This window comes from Drosophila hydei, unplaced genomic scaffold (assembly GCF_003285905.1).
Source record: "Drosophila hydei strain 15085-1641.00,03,60 unplaced genomic scaffold, DhydRS2 tig00008134-arrow-pilon, whole genome shotgun sequence".
In the NCBI taxonomy this organism is placed as follows: Eukaryota; Metazoa; Arthropoda; class Insecta; order Diptera; family Drosophilidae; genus Drosophila; species Drosophila hydei.
Window position 1 is genome coordinate 1,106,637 of NW_022045843.1, and position 25,742 is coordinate 1,132,378.

The 25,742-nt window shown below is 42.1% G+C and overlaps 4 protein-coding genes across 12 annotated transcripts in view; 3 read left to right on the forward strand and 1 right to left on the reverse strand.

Moving 5' to 3' along the window:
• The window catches only part of LOC111593576 (probable peroxisomal acyl-coenzyme A oxidase 1), a 46,385-nt gene extending 45,191 nt beyond the window's left edge, over window positions 1-1,194 (forward strand). For all 3 annotated transcript variants that reach the window (XM_023306440.2, XM_023306441.2, XM_023306439.2), the window contains 3 exons: window positions 3-509; window positions 564-669; window positions 743-1,194. In XM_023306440.2, coding sequence (XP_023162208.2) covers window positions 3-509; window positions 564-669; window positions 743-1,159 — 1,030 coding nt within the window. In that variant the 3' untranslated portion in view covers window positions 1,160-1,194. The remainder of the gene's footprint in view (window positions 1-2; window positions 510-563; window positions 670-742) is intronic.
• A 110-nt stretch (window positions 1,195-1,304) lies between these two features.
• Window positions 1,305-4,407, forward strand: LOC111593575 (probable peroxisomal acyl-coenzyme A oxidase 1). The gene is made up of 7 exons (XM_023306438.2): window positions 1,305-1,786; window positions 2,112-2,274; window positions 2,336-2,628; window positions 2,686-3,091; window positions 3,151-3,657; window positions 3,724-3,829; window positions 3,893-4,407. Exons 1-7 carry the CDS (start codon window positions 1,648-1,650, stop codon window positions 4,307-4,309), a joined length of 2,031 nt encoding a protein of 676 aa, XP_023162206.2. The 5' UTR covers window positions 1,305-1,647; the 3' UTR covers window positions 4,310-4,407.
• A 129-nt stretch (window positions 4,408-4,536) lies between these two features.
• Window positions 4,537-25,335, forward strand: LOC111593583 (probable peroxisomal acyl-coenzyme A oxidase 1). The gene is made up of 9 exons (XM_023306447.2): window positions 4,537-4,779; window positions 5,169-5,331; window positions 5,384-5,676; window positions 5,738-6,143; window positions 6,206-6,712; window positions 6,767-6,872; window positions 6,938-7,093; window positions 7,156-7,732; window positions 25,284-25,335. The coding sequence occupies exons 1-8, from the start codon at window positions 4,638-4,640 to the stop codon at window positions 7,414-7,416; spliced, it is 2,034 nt and encodes a 677-aa protein (XP_023162215.2). The 5' UTR covers window positions 4,537-4,637; the 3' UTR covers window positions 7,417-7,732; window positions 25,284-25,335.
• LOC111593560 (syndecan) overlaps window positions 9,995-25,742 on the reverse strand; it is a 128,655-nt gene continuing 112,907 nt past the window's right edge. The window contains exons 3-7 of one of the 7 annotated variants that reach the window (XM_030225500.1): window positions 15,399-15,528; window positions 15,117-15,260; window positions 14,145-14,747; window positions 10,512-10,688; window positions 9,995-10,427 (exon numbers count right to left, since the gene is read on the reverse strand). In XM_030225500.1, coding sequence (XP_030081360.1) covers window positions 10,255-10,427; window positions 10,512-10,688; window positions 14,145-14,747; window positions 15,117-15,260; window positions 15,399-15,528 — 1,227 coding nt within the window. In that variant the 3' untranslated portion in view covers window positions 9,995-10,254. Of the gene's footprint in view, window positions 10,428-10,511; window positions 10,689-14,144; window positions 14,748-15,116; window positions 15,529-25,742 lie in introns of all 7 variants that reach the window. The other 6 variants (XM_030225502.1, XM_030225501.1, XM_030225499.1 and 3 more) reach the window with 6 other exon arrangements.

Here is a 25,742-nt window from a genome sequence, read left to right on the forward strand (position 1 = left end):
AGTTTACCAGAGCCACAGATCATGGATCATGTCACACAACAGCTGAAGGTCTTTCCGGAGATAGCCACCTGCTTGGCCTACCGCTTAGCTTACGACTACCTCCGAGAGTTGTTCAGCGCGACTTCCAGGGACATAGATCATGGCAACTACAATAGTCTACCCGAGCTGCACTCTCTTTCGTGTGCCTTAAAGGTTATGAGCACAAGTGACTGCGCCGCGGGCATTGAACGACTGCGACTGGCCTGCGGTGGTCTTGGATATCTAGCCTCTTCCAATCTGAGCAATATTTATGTCAATACAGTCGCTGCGTGCACCTACGAGGGAGAAAATACGGTGCTTCTACTCCAGGTAGGTCGCTTCCTGATGAAGTCGTGGTATGCGGCACTGAGTGGAGCTCCAGTTGCTCCCACTGCCAGCTACTTGGCAGAGGTGCAGCAGAGTCCAGACTTTGGATTGTGGACTGGCAGCTGGAGTAATTTGGTGAGAGCGATGCAATTTGCTGCTGCCAAGTGAGTTGTCCCTAATCTTGAATGGAAACCCGTAGTTCACTTTATATTCCTTAGCAAAACGCGGCTGGCCTTTAAGAGTCTGTCAAGACGTATAGAAAATGGCGAATCAGAGCGGATGGCCTCGAGCCACACAGGCATTGGGCTCACCCAGGCAGCTCAGGTATTGTCTAACTTATCTGACTAACTTATATCCTCAGTGTATATTCTTATAAATATGCTGTTCTTTGCTATAGTTGCATGCTCGCGCCTTTGTGTTGCACAGGTTCTGCGCTGAGGTAACTGGACCAAAGTCCAGGGCTCGTTCGCCTGCCTTGAATCGAGTGCTGCAGCAACTGCTGGAACTATACCTGGTGAATGTTACATTGAGCAGTTTGGGTGATGTACTTCGGGTGGTTCACTTGACCGATGAAGATCTGAACAAGCTGCAGGCTCGTCTGGAGGATGCACTTGCCAAACTGCGACCTGATGCGGTAGCAATTGTAGATGGATTCGACTTTGGTGATAAGCAGTTGAACTCAACTTTGGGATTTCATGATGGCAATATGCTCGAGCGGGTTTTTAATGCGGCTTTGAAGGCGCCCATGAACCGGAAGTCGGTGCCAAAAAGCTTTCACGAGCATTTGGGTCCGTTTATGAGATCGAACATTTAAAACGAACATTTTGTAAAGGTTTTAACTTAGTGAATGTTGTATGGATTGGTTACTTCATTATTTCAATTTATTTTATTAATTTTTTATTTTAATTGAATTGTTCTGTTCAGGCGGGTTTTGTTTTATATGAAACGTAAACAACGGCAGGTGGCGGTAGAGTGCCAACCAAAAGCACTCGCAACCTACCTCAATGTAGTAAGCACACATGTATACGCGCACTCGCCCTTGCACATCTATGTATGTACAAATATGCGTACACTTAAGCTTTTGTTTATTACCACATGAAAGCTTTTGGATTACAAAGCTTTTTCTTAAAACAAGAGTCATAGCAGCAGAGAGAGACAGAAAGAGCATAGCAAGACAAAAGAGGGCCCGATTTCCATTTTAAGTTTCAATTCAATATCAATCCGAACTCAGTTACGGTCCGCAGTGTGTGGCGAGTGGTTGTTATTTGGAACGAAGTTTGTGCTCATAAAAACCCATTAGAGATGTCTGCAAACAGCGTGATACCCAGCACAGTTAATGCTGATCTACAAAAGGAACGCGATGGCGCTAGCTTTAACACCGAAGAATTTGCTGTCTGGTTTGCGGGCGGCGCTGAACAGTTGAAGTTTAAGAGAGACGTCAGTAAGTAAGAGGCAATTAATTTTCGCAGCTACAATGTTGTAATTAAATACATGTAAAATAGACAGAACCGATAATGAATTTTCAACACTTGCTTTTCATACTAAATAATGTCATGAGTTAAAAGTTATCTCAGCTACATGGGTGGTCAAAGGTAAAAAGAAATATTTGCAATCTTACTTTCAAGGCTAAATTAAAATTGCTTTATTATGTTTATAGTAAACATCATTATTATAGATTAACTACTAATGCTGACTATGCACTATTTACTATTTACTCTTGATCTTTATCTCTATCTCTCTCTCCCTCTCTTACTCTCTCTTCGTAGAAGAGTACATGTACAAGGACATTGACCATGCTGCCTTTAGTCAGGTCGAGTACATGTCGCATGAGGATATGTGCGAATTCACCGTTAAGAACAGCATTAATGTGGCAAAAAAGCTGCGGCGACTGCAATCGGAGCGAAATCCGGGTGGCACTGAATATTGGCCGTGAGTAAATGTAGCTCTCTTATACGGAGTTCTCTTCTAACTACTCTTCGACATGTGGCAGTACTTGTTTTGATGGGCCCGAACTGTGGGGTCTGCACAAGATAGGCAATCCCTTCGGCGTCATGTTCGTGATGGTAGTGCACGCTCTGAAAGACCAATGTACGCCGGAGCAGTACGAAGAGTTCGGTAGGCGGGTGGAACGCTTTGAAGTGTGCGCCGCCTACTCCCAAACGGAGCTGGGACATGGCACCTACTTGCGTGGCCTGGAGACACGCGCCGACTACGATCAGGACACGGATGAGTTCGTGCTGAATACGCCCTCCATTACAGCCTACAAGTGGTGGCCAGGCGGATGTGAGTTGCAAATCATCTTACTGATTAACGGTTAATCCTTATTTACGTTCTTTTCAGTGGGTCACTGTTCCAGCTATTCGATTGTCATGGCGCAGTTGTACATTGATGGCCAGCGCAAGGGTCCCCATCTGTTCTACGTGCAAGTGCGAGAGGAGGACACTCATGAACCACGGCCAGGCGTGCATATTGGAGAGATTGGCAAGAAGATGGGCTTCCTGGGCGTCAATAATGGCTTTTTGGGCCTGAAGAACGTGCGCATTCCACGCACTCGGATGCTCATGCGCCATGCCCAGGTGAATCGTGATGGCAGCTACGTGAAGAGTCCAGTTGATGCTCTCACTTATTTTGCCATGGTCCACACTCGCTGCATCATTGCTCGCAACATGTCCTTGCTTCTGGCCGTGGGAGCCACTATTGGCACTCGCTACTCCGCCGTGCGCAGACAAAGTCCTATCGATCCCAAGTAATACGTACTCCGTGCTTGTGTCAATATCTCGTTTACTTAAAGAAACTTCTTTTCAGGTTGCCCGAGCCACAGATCTTGGATCATGTCACACAACAGCTGAAGGTCTTTCCGGAGATAGCCAACTGCGTGGCCTATCGCAATGCTTGCAACTACCTCTTGGAATTTCTTAATACCACCTCCAGGGACAAGGATCAGGGAAATTACGAGCGTCTGCCCGAGCTTCACTCGCTCTCCTGTGCTCTGAAGGTTCTTTGTTCCGGCGATGCCACTGCGGGCATTGAGCGACTTCGTCTGGCTTGTGGCGGTCATGGCTATTTGACCTCATCCAATCTTGGCAACCTCTATGTCAACGCAACGGCTGCCTGCACCTATGAGGGAGAGAATACGGTGCTTCTACTCCAGATTGGTCGCTTCCTGATGAAGTCGTGGCGTGCAGCACAGAGCGGAGCTCCCCTTGCACCCACTGTCAGCTACTTGGCAGAAGTGCAGCAGAATCCTGAGTTTGGAGTCTGGACAGGCAGTTGGGAGAATTTGGTCAAAGCGATGCAGTTTGCTGCAGCCAAGTGAGTTATGGATACAAATGCGTAATGTTAATCTGGAATAACTTTATTTTCCTTTCAATTCATTAGCAAGACTCGCATAGCCTTCAATAGTCTGTCCAGGCGCTTGGCCAATGGACTATTGGAGGAGGTGGCCGCCAACCAAACAGGCATTGAACTCACCCAGGCGGCAGAGGTACAGTTCCTGAAATGCTCATCATTCACAGTATTACTGAAAGTGTTAAATTTCTTTCTTTAGCTGCATGGTCGGGCATTTGTTTTATATTCATTCCTCTCTGAGGTAACTGGGGCAAAGTCCAAGACGCGCTCATCAGCCCTTAACCGAGTGCTGGAGCAGCTGCTAGAACTATATCTTGTGAACGTTACGCTGAACAACATGAGCAGCATTCTCCGAGTTGTGCCTTTGACAGATGCGGATCTGAGCAAGCTGCAGGTTCGTCTGGAGACGGCGCTGACCAAACTGCGTCCGGATGTGGTGGCCATTGTCGATGGTTTCGACTTTAATGATCAGCAGTTGAATTCCACATTGGGCTCCTTTGATGGCAATGCCTATGAGCGAATCTTCGATGCTGCTTTGAAGGCGCCTATGAACCAAAAATCGGTTCCGAGAAGCTTCCATGAGCACCTGGGGCCTTTCATGAAATCCAACATATAAAACGCTTAAGTGTAACCGTCTCTTATTTTTGTCTCTTCTTGTTGTATATATATATGTATTTTTCTCTTAGTTGATTTGTAAACACATGTTAATCACAACAGCAGTATTTCGTATAATTCATTTTGTGCTTTATCTGCGCTCTCTTTTGCGCTCGCTCAACGTAGTAGTACGATGAAAGCTTTTTGGCTCTTTGCTCTGCACTTTGCCCTCAAAGCTTTTTCCTCATACTTGTTCTCTGCGCAATCGGCTCAGTTGTGTACTGTAGCTTGGAGTGGCAAGAGTGATCTGGTTTTACTTGCACTGTTTTGTTAAATATTAAGAAACCAAGATGTCGAACATTAAAAATTTAATACCAACAACAGTAAATCCTGATTTGCAAAAGGAACGCACGGCGGCCAGCTTCGATGTGAACGAATTTGCAGCCTGGTGGCAGGGCGGAGCTGATAAACTAGAGATGAAACGGCAAATTGGTAAATAAGGCGCATAGCAGCTCTACGTTTGTGCTAGCGTGCACTCTCTCTCTCTCTCTCTCTCTCACTCTCGCGCTCGCCCTTCGATTGATACGTGACTTAAGAGCTGCTCGGCTAACTGTTTATCAAATACAATGTTTGGCAAGCCGGCAAAGTCCATTAGATTATATCAAATACATTGTCTACTAATTTTACGTCTATGAAACTTGTTTGATAAGGTCTTTTATGAATTTATTTCAATTGATTTCAGTTATCAGAGTGAATTGTGTTTACCTCTGCGATTGCATTTTATATCTCCAATCCAAAGTGTAAAGGCTGATAGATCAGACTTTGCTATTTACTATGTTTGCATAAATATTAAAATGTTAACATATCATATTTATATTTAGAGCTCGCTGTGTTTAGCGATCTGGAGGACGGTTATGGCATCAACCACGAATACATGTCCCACGAGGATCTATACAATTCCACCGTGAAGAAGGTCGCCGAAGCAGCGCCTAAGCTGAAGGCCTTGCAGGAGAAACTGAATCCAGGTGGCAAGGACATTTGGCCGTAAGTTGGACACAATTTGTAATCTACTAAAACTAATTCTAATCATTCGTAGTGGTTGCCTGTACCGGGTTCAGAGCCACGGTCTATTTCCAGCCAATCATCCGCTGGCCACCCACATTACCATGTTTGTGGATGTGATCAAGGGCCAGGGCACAGCTGAGCAGGTGGAGAAGTGGGGAACTTTGGCCGAGAACTGCAATATAATTGGCACCTATGCTCAAACCGAACTGGCCCATGGCACCAATGTGCGTGGCATCGAGACACGCGCCGACTATGATCCCAAAACGGGCGAATTTGTGCTTAACACGCCCAACCTGGAGGCCTATAAGTGGTGGCCCGGCGGCAGTAAGTGCTTTGTATATAAGATAATGAATGCTTGAGTATTAATATTCTATTCTATTTACAGTGGGCCACACGGCCAACCATGCCATGGTGGTGGCGCAGCTGTATATTGCCGGCAAGCACAAGGGTGTGCAAATGTTTATTGTGCCGCTGCGTGATCCGGAGACCCATATGCCGTTGCCAGGCATTGACATTGGCGAGGTGGGTAAGAAGCTGGGCATGGCTGCGGTCAACCAGGGCTTTTTGGGCCTGAAGAACGTGCGCATTCCGCGCACCAACATGCTGATGAAGTACGCCAAGGTGGAGCCCGACGGCACCTTCATCGCCAGCCCTGCTTCGAGGGTCAACTACTTGACAATGGTTTACACGCGCTGCCTCATTGTTAACTTGAACTCAGCGCTGCTGCTGCAGGCGGCAACGATAGCCACCCGCTACTCGGCCGTGCGTCGCCAGAGTCCGATTGAACCCGAGTAAGTAAGAGTCATATGACTGAGTTACCTATATCTTAATCTCTTTTGCGTTGCCACTGTAGTCAAGCCGAGCCGCAGATCATAGATCACGTGACACAGCGCCTGAAACTGTTCCCTGAGATAGCTACGGGCATGGCTTATGACATGGCCGCGAAGCACATGTGGGAGCTGTACGATCAGACGGTGCTGGATGCCAACAATGGAAAGTTCGAGCGTCTGCCCGACATGCACATCCTATCCTGCGCTCTGAAGGTCCTCTGCACAACCGACGGCTGTGCGGGCATTGAGCGTCTGCGTCTCTCCACTGGCGGCCATGGCTATCACATTGCGGCCAATCTGAGTAACATATATGGCAATGCGGTAGCTGCGTACACCTACGAAGGCGAAAACACTGTGCTGCTGCTGCAGATTGGACGCGCTCTGGTCAAGGCTTGGAACAGTTTCAAGCAGGGCCAGCCTGTCTCCGCATCGTATGACTACTTCGAGTCTTCCATGCGCCTGAAGGAGTTTCCCAAATGGAACAATTCTTGGGAGATCATTATCCAGGCACTGCAATACACAGCTGCCCAGTAAGTGTCTTATATGTACATATTTGGGGCTGACTAACACATCTATATTTGCAGTAAGACACGTATCGCATTTGAGAACATGTCGGAGAGAATTGCTGCAGGCCAATCGCAGGCTGTGGCAGCCAACAACACGGGTATCGAGCTAACCCGTGCAGCCGAGGTAAATTCTTTGAGTTTCCTGTCTTGATCAGCCCACAACTAATTTGTACACTATCCGTTCGCTAGCTCCACGGCCGCCAGTTTGTGTGTCAAACGTTTTTGAACCAAATTATTGGACCCAATGCTCAGAAACGTTCGCCCGCCTTAAACAAAGTGCTGGAAAATGTTCTGGAACTGTTCCTGGTGCAGACTGTGCTCAACAATTTGAGCGAGATCTTGAGAGTAATACTAATATAATATGGTATTTTCATTAAATCTGATTATTTATGCATTCCCCTTTCTAGTTTGTCAATCTGACCGATGCGGATCTGAGATCCTTGCAGAAACGCTTGGAGCTGTCGCTGGAGAAATTCCGTCCCGATGCAGTGGCTATCTGTGATGGCTTTGACTACCATGATCGCGTGCTTAACTCTGTGCTGGGCAGCTACGATGGCAATGTCTATCCACGACTCTTCGATGCGGCCAAGCGCAGCACCATGAACCAACGGCCCGTGCAAAAATCATTTGAAACCTATCTGAAACCTTTGATGAAGGCCAGCTTGTAGAGAGTACAATGTAAAGAATGGCTGAATTAAGCTGCAATTCCATTTTTGCCGTTTAGCAATGCATTTCAAGCAGATAATTAAACGCCATAAATTTATTGCCTGAGATTAAATCCACAACTTCAATGCTCCAACAGCCTTTATTATATCAAATCATCTTTGCACATTTTATAACCATCGAGGGATTAGAGAAGATAACTTGGTACGAGCGTAGTAACTTTCATTACGTTCATCTTAACATCGTGTCTTTACATATTCATGCACATTCATTTCATCGAGGGATTGGGATCACTGATTAGGAATGAAAGTAGATTATCTGGTAAGCTTGTATTATTTTCTTTTTTAGCCTTTTTAGTTACTTGGTGCTATGAAATTCCAAAGTTCTCTTTGATGATGATTTAACTTGACCACAAAATATGTAAAAAGTCATCTATGACTCTATATAATCTATATATTCGTGAACTGTATCTGTAGTTGATTCAATAATCTCCGTCTAACTGTCTAAAAATCGCTTTCTCGTCTTAGCGCATTCCCTCTCCCAGATATGAACACTCTTTCGATTTGTTTAAATTAGTTTTATTCCGTTTTTATTTAGCAAATCAAAACCAATTTCTCAGTACATTCAGCGCATTTAAAAAACTAACAAACTAAACGCTTACATAATAGCAATAAAAAAATAAAACACATTATGTAAACTTTTTGAAAAGAGAGAGATAGCGAGAATCGAACGTAGTACAGCTACGAGTACATATGTGTATAAAAAAGTTGCAGTTGCGTTTTTTACAGTGTAGAAAAAGTTGGTATTCGTATGCAGAATGTGTGTGTGGATTGTATTTTGTTTTTTTGTTTTATTCTCTTCTTTTTCATTTTTCGTTTTTTGTTTTTAATAATGATGAGACTTTGAGAGTTTTTGTTTAAACTTTTCTATGCTGTCTGCTGTATATATAGTTAAATTACATATGAATTATTTAATTATATATGCATCATACATGATAATTACACACACAATTGATTTAGTTGGCTTAATTTTATGCTATTATTATTATAATTATTATTATAACTTTCTTTTCATAATGAAAATATGGCATATGAGCGTTAAAATTGAAGGATTTTGGGCTCTTCAATGGGTTTTCGATTAACATTTAAACAAATATTGCAGCTAATTTTATGTTGTGTGTATGTGTGTGTATTAGATGTAGGTGTTAACAGTATTTTGTGTGTGAGTGTGTGGTGTAGGCAGGAGTTAGTTGTAAACTTAACAATAATAGACTTTTACTATTGCGTGTTTGTTTTCTTTGTTGTTGTTTATTTTATTTAATATTTATTGTTTTATTCTTCTTATGAATTGTAAAAATGATAAACAATTTAGTCAGAGCGCAATTCGAACGTAAAGCTAAAGCTAAATAAATGCACAATTGTTGCATGCGTTTTATTTTGTTTTCGATTTTGATTTTTAGCCATGGAAGAGGAAGCAGCTGAAGTTAGGTGAAGCGCAGTAGAGAAGTTAAATTTATTGTTTGTTAGGCTGGCGTAACTTAATTAAATTATACAAATTGCTTTTGCTTTTCCTGTCGGTTTCAATTTCCATTTCAATTTCAATAGGTATTTGCCTTGTGTTTTTGTTTATTTAGAAAATAGTAGAAATTTCGTGTTTTATTTTCTCTAGTTGATCTCAGTTTTGAAAATGTTTTTACGCTTCGTTTTCAATTTTTTTTTTGTGTTTTGTTTAATTTCGGTTTTTTTGTTTTTGTTTGTTTCGTTTTTAGGAATTACACTAATAATTACATAGTTATGCTTATGTATAATATGTATATAAACTTAAAAACATTTATGCATCAATTTCCATATTTCAGATGTGCCACGCAGATTATTATTCGGTAATCGGATTTTTCGTTTCTTTTTGCTTTTTATTTCAGTTTTTAATTGTGATTCGATTTCAGTTAAAATTAACATAATTGTTTTGTTTTATTTTCTTTTGTTTTCGACTTTATTATAGTAGAGTGACATCCAATTACATAATTCTGTTTTGTGTATTCAGCTAACATATATGTTTTTGTTTTTGTTTTTTTTTTAATAATCAATATGCACGAAAAGATCTCATTTTCGTTTACATCTATGTAGTTGTGTGTGTGTGTGTGGGTGTATTATAATTATTGTTATTAATTTTTTATTTTTTTTTCTCTACTCATTATATTCATAATTAATTTGCTTAATTTTGCCCGCCCTTATATTGGTTTTTCACTATTCATATATATATATATTTATATAATTTTTTGTTATATTAAATTTCGCATGATTTAATTTGCTTTTATATAGTATCTGATATCTTGTTGTTGTTGCTGTTGTATTACACAATTTGCTTAAAACTTACTTAATTAGAAAAGTTTGCACACACATGCACACACAGACACACACACACGCGTATCGAGCTGTGTGTGTGTACGTGTGTGTATGTGGGTGTGTGTCGCATTTAACTTACAGGTAAGTTTGAAAATTTTCCGAATTTTCTTTTGTTTTTATTTTTGTTTTGTTTTGTTTCTTTTTGTTACCCCTCACGAATAAATTGTGTTGCTCTTAAGAGTTGTTTGTTGTTGTTGTTGTTTTTGTTTGTTTGTTGTTGTGTTAGTTGTTTTGTTGTTGCTGCCGTTCGTTTAAGCAACTGGGAAATTTCGCGCAGTGTATTAAACTGAGCTGAGCTGAGCTGCCGACTAGCCGTATTCAAACCCGTGCCAATTGCTGTTGCCTGACACGCCCACCTCCTGATTCCTGCTGCTGTCGCTGCTGCACCCCGCTCCCCGCCTGGTCCAGTTCAGCTTAATACCTGCGCGTTTGGCCATTATCTCAGGCGTAGAATTCGCGGTTATTCGCATTTTTCGCATAGGAATTGTTAGCGGGCGAACGCTTTGGCTCGTCCAGCGCATAGGATCCCTCGTCCTTTTTCCGCATGCGATACACGATGAACATGACGACCAAAATGGCGCACAGCAGGCCCACCACGGCGCCGCCAATGACAGCTACACAAGAGACAAGCAAACGAGATGACGATTATTATGCGTTCACAGTAAGGCAAAGAAAGTCTTGGCCTATGGCCCACTCACCAGCCAGTATGCCGGGCTGCGCAAAGAAACTTGTCGTGCGATCCTCCTCGCTCATGATTACGACCTCCCCGCTGCCGCCGGGCCTGTGCTCGTTGATCTTCGTGTCTGTGGGCTGGCTGTTTATGTTGGTGTTGGGGTCCAATTCGTGGACGTTGCCGCTGCCGCTGCTGCCACCCGCTGTAAAAAGTCAATATCCATTGAGCACATGTATGTATAGGTATATATATGTATATATGGAGAGTTTATGAGAGTATCAAACGTGCAGAAACACAAATAGTTACGTAGTACATAGAACCAGTGTCCAGTGTGTGTTTGAGTATGTGTAAGTGTGCGTGTGTGTGAGTGTGTGTGAGTCTAGTTTGTGTTAATGAGCTGAGCTATGTGTGTGTGTGTGTGTGAGTGACTATAGATATAAATGCAATATGTACAGGCTTTAAAGTGCTAAGTTAGTTGTTCAGCTGGGCTTCGCTACTCTGATCTGCTGTGGCTATGACAGCTAGCTAGAAATTCAATTTACCAAGCAGTTCACGGCCCCCCTCAACCCTCCCCACGCGCTGCTGCTGCTATAATCAGCCAAACTTTTGTCACAAATTTTTGGCTTATCCTCGAACTCGACTAAACTTGTTTTTCCTGCCAACTATTAATCTCGACTGCTGTTGACCTAGTTGGCAGTTGAAAATCTGCATATTTTAACTCAAATTTCTGGCAGCTTGAAATCTTTGAATGTTTTTGTTTTCTGCTTGCCTGACGCTCGTAAACACCTGAATGCGTAAATTTAATGCCAATTAGCACTTGGTGCAAATGAATTTTAATTAATTTAATTGGCATTTCCTCCCACGCCCAGCACATGTCACGAGCAGGTCAAAAGGCTCCCTTGAAATGAGCTTAAGACAAACAAACAAATAAACAAACAAGCGAACAAGTGAGCAAACTTATTGCTTGTTTAGTCCTTGTATCCTGCTTGCAATGTCAACACAAATACAAACATCATATATGTATATATGTATGCTTATGTCTGTGTGTACAACTAAACGAGGGCTTCTCAATGAGTGACAGATAGAGAGAGAGGCGAAGAGATAGACAGAGAGAGAGCGCACCTTAATTAGAATCTCTGTCTGAAAGTGTGGCTATTGCACTTTAAGCACTTTATTGAACTGGTTTAACTCTAGCTGAAGTATTGGTATTTTCTTATATACATATCTAATCATATATATAGGTAGAGCAGTTTGAATATTAGGTTTGAGTTGTATTTCGACTTGTTATAAGATATGATATCATCTCTAAAAACTTTAGCTGCCCAAACTTGACAGTACTTTCCATGTCTATGTCATATTCGTCTCGTTCTTCCTATCTTCTACTCGACAGAGGCTTGATAAAAGCAAGTTCATTTAAGTCTATTTCTTATCAACTGACATCGAATACATCTACAAACTCCTCCATTTATGACTATATATATGTACAGCATTTAGTCGAGCTGCCTTCGTTTAGGTGCTATTGTTCTTAAGCTTAAATCGTTTGAAATACAATACGCCATATTAATTAGGATCAACAATGCCAGCGGCATTCACATGGCATGGCGGTGGCATGGAAGGGGTAAGCCAGCTCGTTTGCTATAAATAGGAAATTAATGAGTAGACGGACTGAGTATTTTCCTTTGTGCACTTGAAGTTGCGCTCAGGTTGGCTTTGAGCCGTGTGGGAGCTATCAGCCAGGAGACTGGCTGGGGCGCCTCTCAAGATGCGGCTGTAAATAGTATTTGCTTTTGGCTGCGAACTGAAGCCAGCTGCTATTGCTGCTGCTGTCGCTGTTGTTTGGTTGTCTAATGCAAATCAAAAGAGTTGCAGGACTCTTTGACTGTGGCCTGATTGAAAAATGCACTTTGCACAGTCCTCCCTCCCCCTGCGCCCTGTGTGCGTGTGCCTAGCTATATTGATGTGGGCGTGGCCAGAGGCACTGTAAAACGTTGATTGTCAATGCCAAGTAGGAGACACACACCCAGCAGACATCACACAGCACACAGCACAGACAAACAATTGCGCAGACAAAGGCACTAAACGCCAATGCGTCGTATGCGCAACAAACAATGTGGCAACTGCCACACGCCACGCCTCCTACGCCCGCAGAACACCCACCAAACAGTGATTTTTCATGTGAAGTGGCCCTGTGAAGTGTTTTCCACTCGTTGCCAGTGGAAAATCACAGCGCAGCTTAGTGAGTTCCTTCAGAAGTTTGGTGCTGGAGCTGTGTTCAGACAGTAAATCTAATGCTTAGGGACTGTCGGTGCGATTGCGAGTGTGTGCGTGGGCGTGTGTGGGTGTGTGTTAATGGAACTTTACAGCACACAATTGCGAACCGTGTTGTGCGGCTCAAAAAGCCAGCCAAATGGCAGCCGTTGATTGAGTGGCTTTGCTTAAGATAGCGGGGAGGGCAGGAAGCACTGCCAAATCGATTGTTTGTTTGTTTGTTTTTTGTGGACTTATCGGCTCAGAAGACAGCAATAGTCATTAATTAATCCCCAACTTTCAATTTAAAATCCCCAAAAACCCGAACTCCAGCTAAAGCTAAAAAGCCTTTGTTGAACCTTCAGCTAAGTGAAGGCGTGAATGAGGCGAATGATAAGAATGAATTGAATGAAACTAATGTCGAATATAGCTGAAAGTTGTAACTCTGTTTTGGGTATGGTTGGCATGGGAATATAGTATTGGTCGTGTGCGGAGTGTAACCAGAACCGAGACAAGGACGACGCGTAGATCAACGTCGAGGCACAGAGAGAGGCAGATAGAGAGATTGCAGCAGCCGTGATGAGGTCTAAAAACTAAACTCAATTTGTACTTAAACAAGAAAAAACAAACAAAACAATCAAATAAAAGCACCAAATACGATTACAAAATAAATAAACTGCCCACAGGGTTAATATACATAAAATATATATATATATAAATATAAATATATAAAGAGGTGTGCACCATAATAAATAGATAGAAATAAATATATAAAAAGTCAAAATGTGTATGTGAAATTAATTAATTAAGCTACATAAATAATAGGGAATACGGCAAAAGCAATTTGCTAAATAAATAAATCAGCCAACAAAAGCGACAGCAATGCCAACTGCCAATTTAATGCAACGGGACTTTTGCCTCAACGTGTGCGCATTAAATTGGCAAATGCGAAGTCGCTTTTGTTCTGGCAGAAGGTGGCAAAAACTAGTCGCACGCCCGAGGCTGCACTGCAAGAAATTGGTGCAGAGTTTGAAATATTTAACTGCAATTTGCATTAGACTCGAATCGAGTATTGAGCCAATATATACATATATGAATTAGGACTCTTGCACAGACTTTTCTTGCAGAGCACTGGGCAGTCGACTGATTTTTGCTGCCACAACTGAAACATGCCACAGAACGTAAACTTAAAGTAATAGTATAGAAATGTGCAAACGCCGCTCCAGGACAAAGCGCACAGAAAGAAATTGATAGACAATAGCAACAAAGGATAATAACAAAGGATAGTCACCAACACAAGGAAGCACAAACAAAAAGCAAACGCAAGGATAACAAAGTAAAAAGCACAAAAATATAAGAGGGAAACACAGAAAACAAACAAAATAATAATAATAATGGAAGAACCACTGACATCCGCCGGCTCCGTGTGTCACATCCTTGTTGACACTGATCTCCGTGTAGAGTCCGTCATCCTCCTCCTCATCCAAATCGATAGTGCGGTCTTCACCATCGCCATCGTCGTCACCGTCGCTGTTGTGCTGCGGGCCCAGTTTCCGGCGTCCGTTCGAGTCGCTGTTGGACGTGTCCAGATTTGTGTGCTTCGTTTGGGTGATTTCGCTTTCGGGATGTGGATCGATGAGCTGACTGTCTTCATCATCCACATCATCACCGTTGTCATCATCGTCATCACCATCTTCGTCATCATCGAGATCATTGTCATCATTGTCATCGCCGCTGCCCTGCAGCGTATCCTCCTGATCAAAGGCATCGTCCTCATCCTCGCCATCGGGCAGCAACGGCAGCTGCGGCGTGGATTGATTGAATGTCGAACTTGGCGTTGCCAAGGTGGTGCTGGTGGTGGCGATGGTGTGGTTCTTGTTGTTGTCGACCGAATTCGATTGCTGTTCGGTTGATGAATTGATTGAGGGCGGATTGGTGGTGCTGGTGGTTGAGGTTGTGGTGGTGGTGGTGGTTGTGCTAGTGGTAGTTGTTTGTGTTGTTGGTGTGTGAGCTGCTGGATATAAAGATGTGGTTGTTGTTGTGTTTAAATAATTATTAAAGAAATTAAGTTGATTGTTGTCGTTGTTGTTGTTGTTTTCATTGTTGTTGCTGTGGTTGTTGTTGCTGTTGCTGTTGTAATTACTTAAAATTATTGCTGGACTTGTCGAAGTGTTATTGATAAGCGTTGGCTCTGAAAGGGTCGCTATGTTTGAGATGTTCAAATTGGATGAGGGATTGGTAATGATTGTTGTTGCTGTGGTAGTTGTTGGTTTTGTTGTTGTTGTTGTTGTTGTTGTTGTGTTTGTGAATTGATTTTTAAAAGAGGTAGAAGATGTAACGTTGACATTGTCTATGTATGTTGTTAGTCTAGCTTGATCTTTACCGATTGTGCTGATGCCACTACCACTGCTGATGATGCCGTTGTTGTTGTTGTTGTTGTTGCTGTTCGGGTTGTTGTTGTTCTGGTTGTTGAGATTATGATTGCTGTTGGCGTTGGTGCTACTACCAATGATTGTGCCACTATTCGCTGGATGATTGTTAATATTATTATTATTGATATTGAGATTATTAAGATTGTTCTTGCTGTTGATGTCGATTTGATTATGATGGTTGACTCTACTCGAGATGAGATCGTTGTCGTTGTTGTCGTTCGTATTATGCTTACTATTTGTGTTGTCCGCGTTATGTACGCGCGTATTGTGCGAGCTGGAATGATGATCGGTTACGGCGTCCTCGTCATCGGGTCCAAAGCCAGAGCCAGAGTAGTCCGCCTCCTTTTCTAGATCATCGTGTATCTGAAACAATAGAACAAAGGTCCCAAGTTAAATGCTTTCTCAGCTACAACAAATATGCCTTGGCACAGACCAAAAATAAAAAACAAGTTAAGAACTGTTGCTTTTGTCGCCAATTCTCCTTTGGAGCGGACGCTTTTGTGCGGCGCAACAAATGGCAACGATTTGCATTGAAAATTATGCGACTGCTATGTCCTTGACAAGCAGCGGCGCATACAAAGCTTGACTAGTGAGTGCCTGAAGAAGGGCTCGGGTGGGTGGGGCGTGGCACAATGGGGCATACCTACACTGGGGACACATTTATATGGCCATTGTCTGGCATCGGGCCCCAGTTGGTTGACTGTTGCGAATGTTGTGGCTTTCATGCCTTCACTGTGGCTTTTGCGGTTTATTTGGGCAACACAAAATACACACACACACACATACATTCACACAAACAGATACACAATGGCAGAACAAACTGTGACCAATGCCAATTGTCCTGGCTGCAGAGGCTGCTCCACTCGACGCTTGTTTATTTACTTTAATTTTGTCGCCGTTTGCTTTGGCCCATAAAAACAGTACAAGACAAAGGACAAAGGACACACAGTGAGTGGGCGAGGGGCGCAGGACTGAAGGAGTCAGTAGCCTGAAGCAACTTAATTGAATTTGTTCACGCGTTATGAAATGCCAACATGTTTACGTTTATCTTTATAAGTATGTACAATATACGACTGTGGCCGGGACACTTGTTGGCCCGCCCCTCGCCGGCCCACGAGTCACGCCCCCTCGCTACACATTTTGACCATTAAGAAGACGGTTAGTCGCAGCTGCTTAGCCATCAGATGAACGTCGGATTCCTGCCTTCAACCACAACAATATTATTTTACCTTCTGCTCAAGTGTTGACCTTTTGCAAAAACAGCATTATCATTATCATCATCATCAGCATCATAATCATCATTATAATGGCAATGGCAAAATTAAAGAATTTTCTTTGTCTAAAATTCTTGCTCAAGCCAACTTTGCTAACAAATGTGCAGCGGCGCCTGAAATATTTCTAATTTCTGCGTCGGCATTCAATTATCGCGTGTCCCCATTTATCTTGCTGTAGCTCTGCTGCGTAAGATAAACCCGGTTCTATTTACTTTTGCCATAAATCAGTTTTAGCCTTAAATTATGAACTTTGCGACGCATTCGGCACTTAATTGAGATTTAATGGGCTCTTTGCTACTGAATTGCTCGAGCTGTGTGTATCTAATTGCTGTGCAATGCTTAGTCCAATGTTAGAAATTATTTAAAAAAAAAAAAGAATTTTTAGCTGCGAAAATAGCACCAGTCAGGCAAGCAACTTGTGCAGTTATTTCAGGTTATATTTGTAGGTTTAAGCAACTCATGATTATGTTTGCAGCTTAATAAGACCATTAACTACATTGACAAGGAAAATTCACAAATTTCCTGCAAGTTTTCTTTGTATACAAATTATCATAGTGGTGCTATTATTTCTTTCTGCCTGCATCTGACTCGATATAATCTTGCTTTAGGCCTTACTATAGCATTTAGCATTCGTCTTCCTGTTTTTTCTTAGCAAAGTCCCAAATTTTATATTGATTTCACACACTTTTGGATATGGCTAAAAAAGTTGACAAAATATTTCCCTTCGTTGGCAGCTTTGCTCAAATATGCAAAAGTGTGGCATGCCACATGCAAATTGAAAATCTTTTGTCTAATTTAATATTTGCTGAATAATTACGAAAAGCAGCGTGCGCGTCTAATGGGGCATGTGAGAGGGCTTAGCTAAATGCAGCTTCCTAATTTGTGTGCCATGAATAAAACATTAGAGTTAAACTCCGGCCGTATATTGCTACGGAAACACGCGGCATTTAATTAAATATAATTTTATTTTTAGATAGCAGTTGGGCGCTGATGAAAGTTAAGCGCGTGTTTTTGTAATTTATTTTGCACACATTCGCACACACACACTTCCATTAGAGACAAATTGAAAGCATACAAGCCGCCGGCTCAACAACTTTGGCGAGCAAAAACAACAACAAACACAATACAAATTTTACATTAAATGCGCTTATGTCGAAAATTTGTTTTTCATGTTTGGTTTTTATGTTTGGTTTTTTTCTCTCGTGTTTCATTTGTTTTTTCTTCGTTTGCGCTGCGCAATTTAATTAAAAAATTTACGGCGCTTGGAAAAATTGTATTATTGCGTATACGCACTGCGGGCCGCCATTTTTATGGGAGCTCATAAATTCTCGTATGTGTGCGCGTGTGCTTGTGTGTGTGTGTGTGTGTGAACATTTGCTGCATTCGCGCATTTGTATACACAAATCATTTGGTCAAAAGTGGCTCATAAAGTATAACAAAATGTTAGCCTGTTTTTTGTTTCTATTTCGTTTTTTGCTTTGTGCTGTTTTTTATTTTTGGCCAACTGTATCGCATGTGGACTCTGCCCTATAGCCTTGCTCCGTGCTGCCTGCTGCCTGCTCCTTAGCTGGCTGCACAGTTTATTTAAAACGTTTTTCAAACGCCATTTTAGCTAGCTGCCCCAGTCGGAGCCCCGGGAGCTGCAGCCCCAGCTTCTGGCTGTTGGCAGTTTTGCCTCGCTTCGGGCCTGGCCACAATTCTTTGTCGCTTTTTTCCGCTTGATTTATGCAGCAATTAGTAGCGAGGCGTGGCTAGTGGGCGTGCCATGGCCTTTGTTATTTGGTGCTGCTGCTGCGCTTATAGTCGAGCTGTTGCTCACGTGGCTGTTGCAAGTTTAATTGCCCTGTTGCCGCCTCGCTGCTGTTTGGGCCACATTTGTTGCCTACTTTTCAGCGCGGCCTCCAAAATGAACTCTCGATGCAGGCGGCAGGTCTGGCAAATTGCACTTTCATAGTTGCGGTTTACGCTTACTTAGGCGGCAGCCTTTTGGCCATGGCTCTTGGCTCTTGGCCGTTGGCTGCTGGCCTCATTAAACATGGCCCGAAAACTTATCCGCGATCGATAGACTCTGCTCACAGCAACTGCAGCGGCAACTGTGAATTTTATGCAATAAATTGCTTTGTTAATAAAACATGAGCAGTGGGCGTGGCAGGCGGCGGCTGGATGCTGCAATGTGGGTCATACATGAATTTAAATGATGTCATTTGAACGTGCCACCTGCAACAGCAGCAGCAGCAGTTGGGGCAGTGGCAGTGGCAGCAAAAGGCAGCAGCAGCAGCTGCTATTTTCAGTTCACTTAATGGCGCTGACTTTAATATTTTTCGCATTAAATTTGCATTTGCTGTACTGCAAATTCCAGCTGCAACATTTGCAGCAGCTGCCGCCGCTGCTGCTGCTGCTGCTGCTACTGCTACTGTTGCTGCTGGCTGGCCAACGTGGCGTATGCTTGACACCGTTTGTGATATATGAGCGCAACCCACTCGACTCAACTCGACTCTACTCGACTCCCCTGGCAAATATGAAATATGCAAATGCTCACATAAAAGCGCTTTGCACAAAGTTAATATCGAGCAGCTAAAATGTTTTAAGAGTTTCCCTCTTCGAAGTTCAATTTGAAGTTGCACCGAAAGCTAAACTTTGCAACTGAAGCGCAAAACTGCAAATCAAATTTGTGAAGCAGAACAACAAAAAATACAACGAAATTCTTTGGCTTAATGAAAACAACGAACAACGAGCAACGAGCAGAAAAGTAACTAAAAAATAAATAAAAATAAGAAAAGAAAAACGTTAACAAAAAGTGCGCAAAGAAACGGGCAACAACCTTCAAGCGTAATGAGCGCGGAAAACTATGTCAGCTCGGATGATGTGCAGCATTGATGCAGTACGCGATGGGAGGAGGGAAGGGCATGGCCTTATGCATAAACAACAAGTTGCAGCGCAGCCCAAATAAAAAAAGAAATAATAAAAGCAAGAGAACACATAAAAATAAAAAAGGATATCATAAACTTGGCCAAGATGCGCCAGAGGCTGAGCATGCTTCATACACAGCGCTGTAAAGTAGTTTTATATTGAACGCAGCAGCTTTAAAACTATTTTATGTACATAGAAGTTCTTTAACGGAAGCGAAGGTTTTCAATTATGCATGAATGTCTGCAGCTTGGAAATGGGTGTAGAAAGATTCTAAAAGAATTTTTCATAATGAGCAACATTGAGCAGCGTGAGAGTCACGAGTGGATACGATGCAGACTCAGAACTCTAGAATATGAATGATATTTGTCTTTCAATTTAATTCATAATCTATTCGTAGTCAATCAAGCTAAAGGGAGGCATTTAGATAGCTGAATATATATGAACTGTTGCAGAAATAATTTGCTTTTCAATTTTCTCACAACATGAGAAGGAATTTGGCTTAAACGATGCTCTTTTCTTGTTAGAAGAGAACCAAAAGAATTACGAAAAAATTCCATTGCATTTGGTCTTTGGACTTAGAATAAGTATTAGCTCTTTTGTTAGTTATTTTTCTCTTCTAATATCCACTGCTATTTATATAAAATATTAAATCAATTAAACTAAATCAATAATATTCATTTCAAAATTCTTTTCAAACTATTGTGTCGCTAAATTGAGTTGTTCAACATTTGTTGCACAGTCGCACTGCTATTTTTATGAACACACCTTTATATAACTGCTGCATTAACAAGTCTACAATACGCTTGGAATTCATTTACAATTCTAAATTACCAACTGGCAAGTGAGATAGGCAAATACGCAATGCAATCATAATTTGTTTGATAAGCTCATGAATTTTTGAAAATGTGCTTAATGAAGTTTTGGAGTTGAGCTGCAGATAAAAGGTGTATTGAGAAGCAACGTAAAGTTGTTCGCCTTGGGGCTTGGCAAACGTTGCCAAGTACTTGGCACTTGTCATGTGCACAGCTAGCAGTTCCCCAGTGCCTAGCTTCAGCCAGCTCCACCCTGGGCCAAAGGACAAGTTGTTTTCCTGCATAATTAATGCAGGCGAAATTCAATTTTGAGTTGCTGCCATTTCTGTATTTTGTTGCTCATGTGGAGGGGTCTTCGCACGCAGCACCCTAAAATTTGTTGCCCTTGTTACCCACTAGGCTAGGCGCGTGTTGCCTCCAGCCTACCCTCTGCTAAGGAGAAAAGATTTAGGGAAATAAATTGAGGTTAAGCAGAAGACGATTTCAATTGCGACTGTTTCGTCTGTGCCTAGCTTCGGGTCCTTTTCTGTGTTCTCTGCTCTTTGTTGTTGTTTGAACGCACAAAAATGCTGTACAGAAGTTTTTATGAAAAGTTTTTTGGTTGTCAGTGGCCAGTTGCCAGTTGCCAGCGGTTGGTTGGTTGCCACTGGTCTGTTGCAAGTTAGCCCAGTTGCGGCGCGGCACGCTTATGGAGTAAATTGTTGCTTTGACCAGCAGTTGGCATTGTATGTTAGTTGTTGTCGCTGTTGTTGCAACAGTTGCTCGCTTGCTCAGTTTGTTTGTGCAACACACATGCATTCGCTGCAACAAGCGAATTTTCACATATTCTTCCTCTTCTTTTTTATCTCCCTTCTGCAAGCACTCCAAGTGCCCAGTGTTTGTTGTTGTGCAGGAAATGTTCGAAAAAAGTTTTCTGCATTTTGTACAGTTTTGCAAATGTGGTTGGTAAACGTCCCTGCCGAACTGGACGGGACGGTACGGTCAGCATCCTGGCTAACCGCAAGCTGCTGCTGTGCGTTGGTCGCCTTTTGAATTTGGCATTTACTGCATTTGGGCCGTTCAATTATAGCTGAAGCTTCGAGCTAGTTGCCAGTTGCCAGTTGCCAGTTGGCCATCAAATTCTAATTTATTTACATGCAGCTCGAGCTCAGTTGCAGCAGCTGCAAACGCATTTGTGGCAAGGATAGCTGAGCTCTTATTTGCTTGCCCCCACACGCTTCCACTTAGGCTGGCTCAGAGTTCGGTACGGTTCAGTTCAGTTGTTGGCCCAGTTAACATTTCTTTTAGCCCCCTTTATACATTTTTTCTTATCCTTTTTCTCCTTTTTTTTTGCCATCTCTTATTCGTTTTCCCAATTGCCCATTTACATTTAGATTGAGGCGTAATGCAATCAAATGACCAGCACAAATATCATGTATGTCTAGCTGGATATATATATATATAGATATCTGTATGTGTGTATATGTATGTCTATATATGGCTAACCCATTTCTATGGCCGTTTTTGGACAGCCTCATTTGGCTTACATTAAATTTGCATTATGGCCCACCTCTCCGACTGCTCTATGCAAATAATTGCTTTCTAAATGCGCGCAGTAAATTGAAAAAGTTTTGGGCCAAGCTGCGAGCCAAGAATTGCACCTAAATATCAGTTGCATGTTAAGAGTTGGCCAAGTTGTGTGTTTTTTTGTTATTTCCCCTCTCAATCCCTCCCTCTCTTGTTACATTTGGGGCCAGCTATAGAAAACTTTTACTTTTCCTGCTCCACTTGCGATAACAATGTGTGTTCTGTTGTTGTGGCAAGCCTTTGTTGTTGCGGCCTTGCAACTGCAACAGTTGCTTGCATAATTCAAGCGCACTCTATGCAACGTGCTAGTAGAATTCTGCTAGTCTATTCTGCGTATACGTAATATTTTAGTAACAGACTTTATGCACTTCTTTCTCACGTTTTTCCATCAATTATATTTTTAGAAATATCTTTTAAGTCATTTTTAATTTGGCATAAGTTTTTTATTTGAAATTGTGCTAGAAAATGATTTCGTATTTCTAACACAAATTTTTGGTGTATATAAAAAACTATGCTGTAGCAGATGCTACTGCTTTTTGTTTCTATTATATTATGGACTTAGCTAAACAAAAAGAACAACAAGAAGGAATTCGTAATGAACCGCATTCTTGAAAATAAAAAAATTTGTTAAAAAGAAATGTGGGAATTGTACTGAATTTTAAGCAGATCTGCGAACCTTTTGAATTGAAACAAAGTAAAACCTTGAAGCTGTGAAATACAAAATATTTAAAGCTTTTATTCCGCATGCCACAAATTCGTTTGCCGTTTTCAATGGCTGATGAATGTATATATATACATATATATATATAAGTACATATATAAGTATGTATATATTTATTTATATGAGTCGTTAGATGAATATCTAAGCATCCTAGTGCTGCTGTTGCGACATGATAATTTAAAGTTGAAGTCTTAGTCCAAGTCTATGGCAGAGTACTCTGAACTGAAAGAACCTAAGGATGGGCATGCGAATATGCAAATTTCTTGTTTTATAGTTATTTCCTCAGACATTTATAAATAATTATAATAATTATTTGCTGGGTATTCTTCTAGTCGGCTGTTGAGCCAAGGCAACGCGTTTACTTAACAAAGTTCCTTGGCTGCTGCTGGCAGTTGTTGTTGCTGTTGTCATAGTTGTTGCCAAAGTTGTTGTTGTCATTGTTGCTGTTGCCACTGTTGTGCATTGGCATAATTTGGCACTTAATTGGCAGTTTGTTGCCTTTGCCTGTGTCTTTGCCTGTGCATTTGCATTGCCCGCTCGCCCAGTTGTTGTGCCCGCTCCGGATTTCAGGGTCTGGCCGTGCGCACTCTGGGCACATTTATCAAGCTCAAGCCACGCTGTCAGCGTACAGGAGTCTCGTTTCCCCTGTTCTTTTTCTCTTCTCGCCTGGCTGTGCTCTGTCGTTTCTGTTTATTGTATTATTGTGTTCGGTTTGCTTACTTCTGTTGCTCGGGGCACGCACACGGGCAGCAGTGCATTATGTATGCGTATTTTGCTTGATTATTTTTATTTTTGGCGCGCGCACGTCAGCCGGAAAACGGAAATACGCAAATTTGCGCATTCAATGCATATTCTTTCTCTTTTACGTACAACTTCTCTTATCACGTTCAGCTTTTGGTTACGGCTTGGCTTATTGCTGATGAGCTGCCGAGTTGATTTATCTACCCAGTCTCACGCTCTTTCTGTCCTCTTTTAGTGTGTTGTTTGTCTGCTGGAATTTGGTCTATGGTCAAGTCTTGAAATTTGCGGCTTTAATCGCTCGTTTTGAGCTTTTAATGCGCTTTTCGTGTTGCTTTACCCAATTTTCGTTCAACGTGAGCTCTAGACACAGATTTGTTGCCTACACTTCGCCCGCCACGTCTCTGCACAGTTCACCAAGAACAACAACGAAAATTGCCAACGCAGCATTCACATCATAATGAGCATCATTATCGCCATCATCATCATCATTTGCTTTGCGTTGCTTTGCTTTTGGTTGGTTTGCTGCTCATCAGTGAACAGAAAATCAATAACCGCACCCAGGAACAGGCGTCGCCTTGTTTGTTGTTATTTTATTCTTTTTTTTTTTTCATTTTTTGTTATATTTTTTTTTGTTTTGCCCATTGCCCATTTCGTTGCAGCTCTATCTCGCTCGCACTTATTAAAAGACTGTCAGTTATGTTTTGTATGCGTCGCATCGCATTAGGCAAAAGCAAATTATGAGCACAAATAGCAAAAGCTCCCAAGCAGATAACAACACAGCAGCCAAGGCAAACACATTCCACTCCTTCCACACACAGTCCACAACTCAGAGCTGCTAACATTTTTAAGACAGCGCCTAAAAGTATGCCGCGCTTTAAATGCAAACGGCGCATAAAATGCAATTTATGTGGCGCATTCAACTCCTTAGCTCAGCGCTAATTGAGGCAGCAGCTGCGGCTGTTGCTGTTGCTGTTGCTGTTACGATATCTGCTGCTCGCATAATTAATCCGCTTTAGGGTCAGGCAACTCAACCCTTAACCACAGGGCATAAAAAATAGGATTAGGACTAGCCAGTCCGGTACCCCTTTAGTAATTTACACGCTGCTAATCAAAAATGATCAAAGGCGACAAAGTTTGTGGTTAACTTTAATCGATAAATGTTGCAAAACTGAGCTAAAACCTCTCTCTTGTCCAATCCCTTACTCCCTCTTCATTTAAAGGAAATTTGCATGCACTGTCAAGCGCTTGCCATAGAGGGTGAGCACTTGGAACACTTTGCAGCTAATAAGACAACGTTTTTATTGGACTCCCCTGATGAGCTAAGCTAAGCAAGCAATAAAGTTGCCAGCTTAGCAGCGGTCTCCTTGGAGATGCTCCCTTTTACCGGCTGAGAAGACAGCGACTTGCCGCATGTTAAAGCTGCTGTTGCATTTTAATTGCGGCACCAGAGACGCGACTTAATGTTTGCTGCTGTTGCAGCAAGTGAACCGAAAGCAGCCAAAGGAAACCTGACACACCCACATACCCACACACCCACCCACCCACACGCACACATGCATACAGAGGAACTTGCACGTGTGCAAAGAAGAAGAACTTGGCAACTTGACTGCCATAGCACATCATTAAAATTTTAATGCACTCCCCTCTTTTCTTTATTCATTCCCTTCGACCACGCTGTGACAATGCATGGGGCGTGGCTCTGCCAGCTGCTCAGTCAGCTGCAAACTCATAGAAATGTTTCGTTGAACGCAAGGCTACGATAGAGCGTCTTTCTCCCTCTGGTACAGCTGATCGACTGTGAGATGAGCTGTACATAATAGCAGATAGAAGCTGCCATGCAATGAGCGGACTTTTCAGGGACACACTGTGCACAGGTAAAAGACATGTAAGTTCGAGGGATAAGACGGGTAAATTTAATTAAAGAGCATCTATCTATTCTTTTAGCTTTTATAGTTTAGGGACCTGTCTGGCAGCAACATATAATTTTTAAGTGTTTAGATGAGTTATAGTTTTCTAGAAACATATCTTACAACAATAGTCATTTCTTCTGTGATTTACCTATATTTTGATATTATATATTTCATAATTTTATAGATTTCACTAATTCTTCAGACTGCCGTGACTACTCCAGGAATGGCTCCAATATAACAGAGATATACGTATTAAGGCAATTGTGTATAGCATATGTATTAATTAATAAAAAAGTATATTAATAAAAATTATTTTAAAAAAACGTGTTTTTTTGTTTAAAACTCAGCCGAAATACCAGGCGAGCAGAATTGATCAACAGGTAGCTAAAAATCTGCGAACTAAAAATTTCGTTGCATACCCGAAAGGGGCCACAATTTTCTGCCGACTGGGTGCAAAAATTGAGCGAAAACTCGGCTCAAGCACCAGGCGAACAGAAATCAGTAGAAAGTAGACAAAAACCTGGCGAATTAAAATTTCATTGCATATCCAAAAGGGGCAACTTTTGGCGGTGCTTCGTTGGCGGATACTGTCCGAAAATTCGGTTGAAATAGCAGGCGAACAGAAATCAGCAGCAAGAAACCA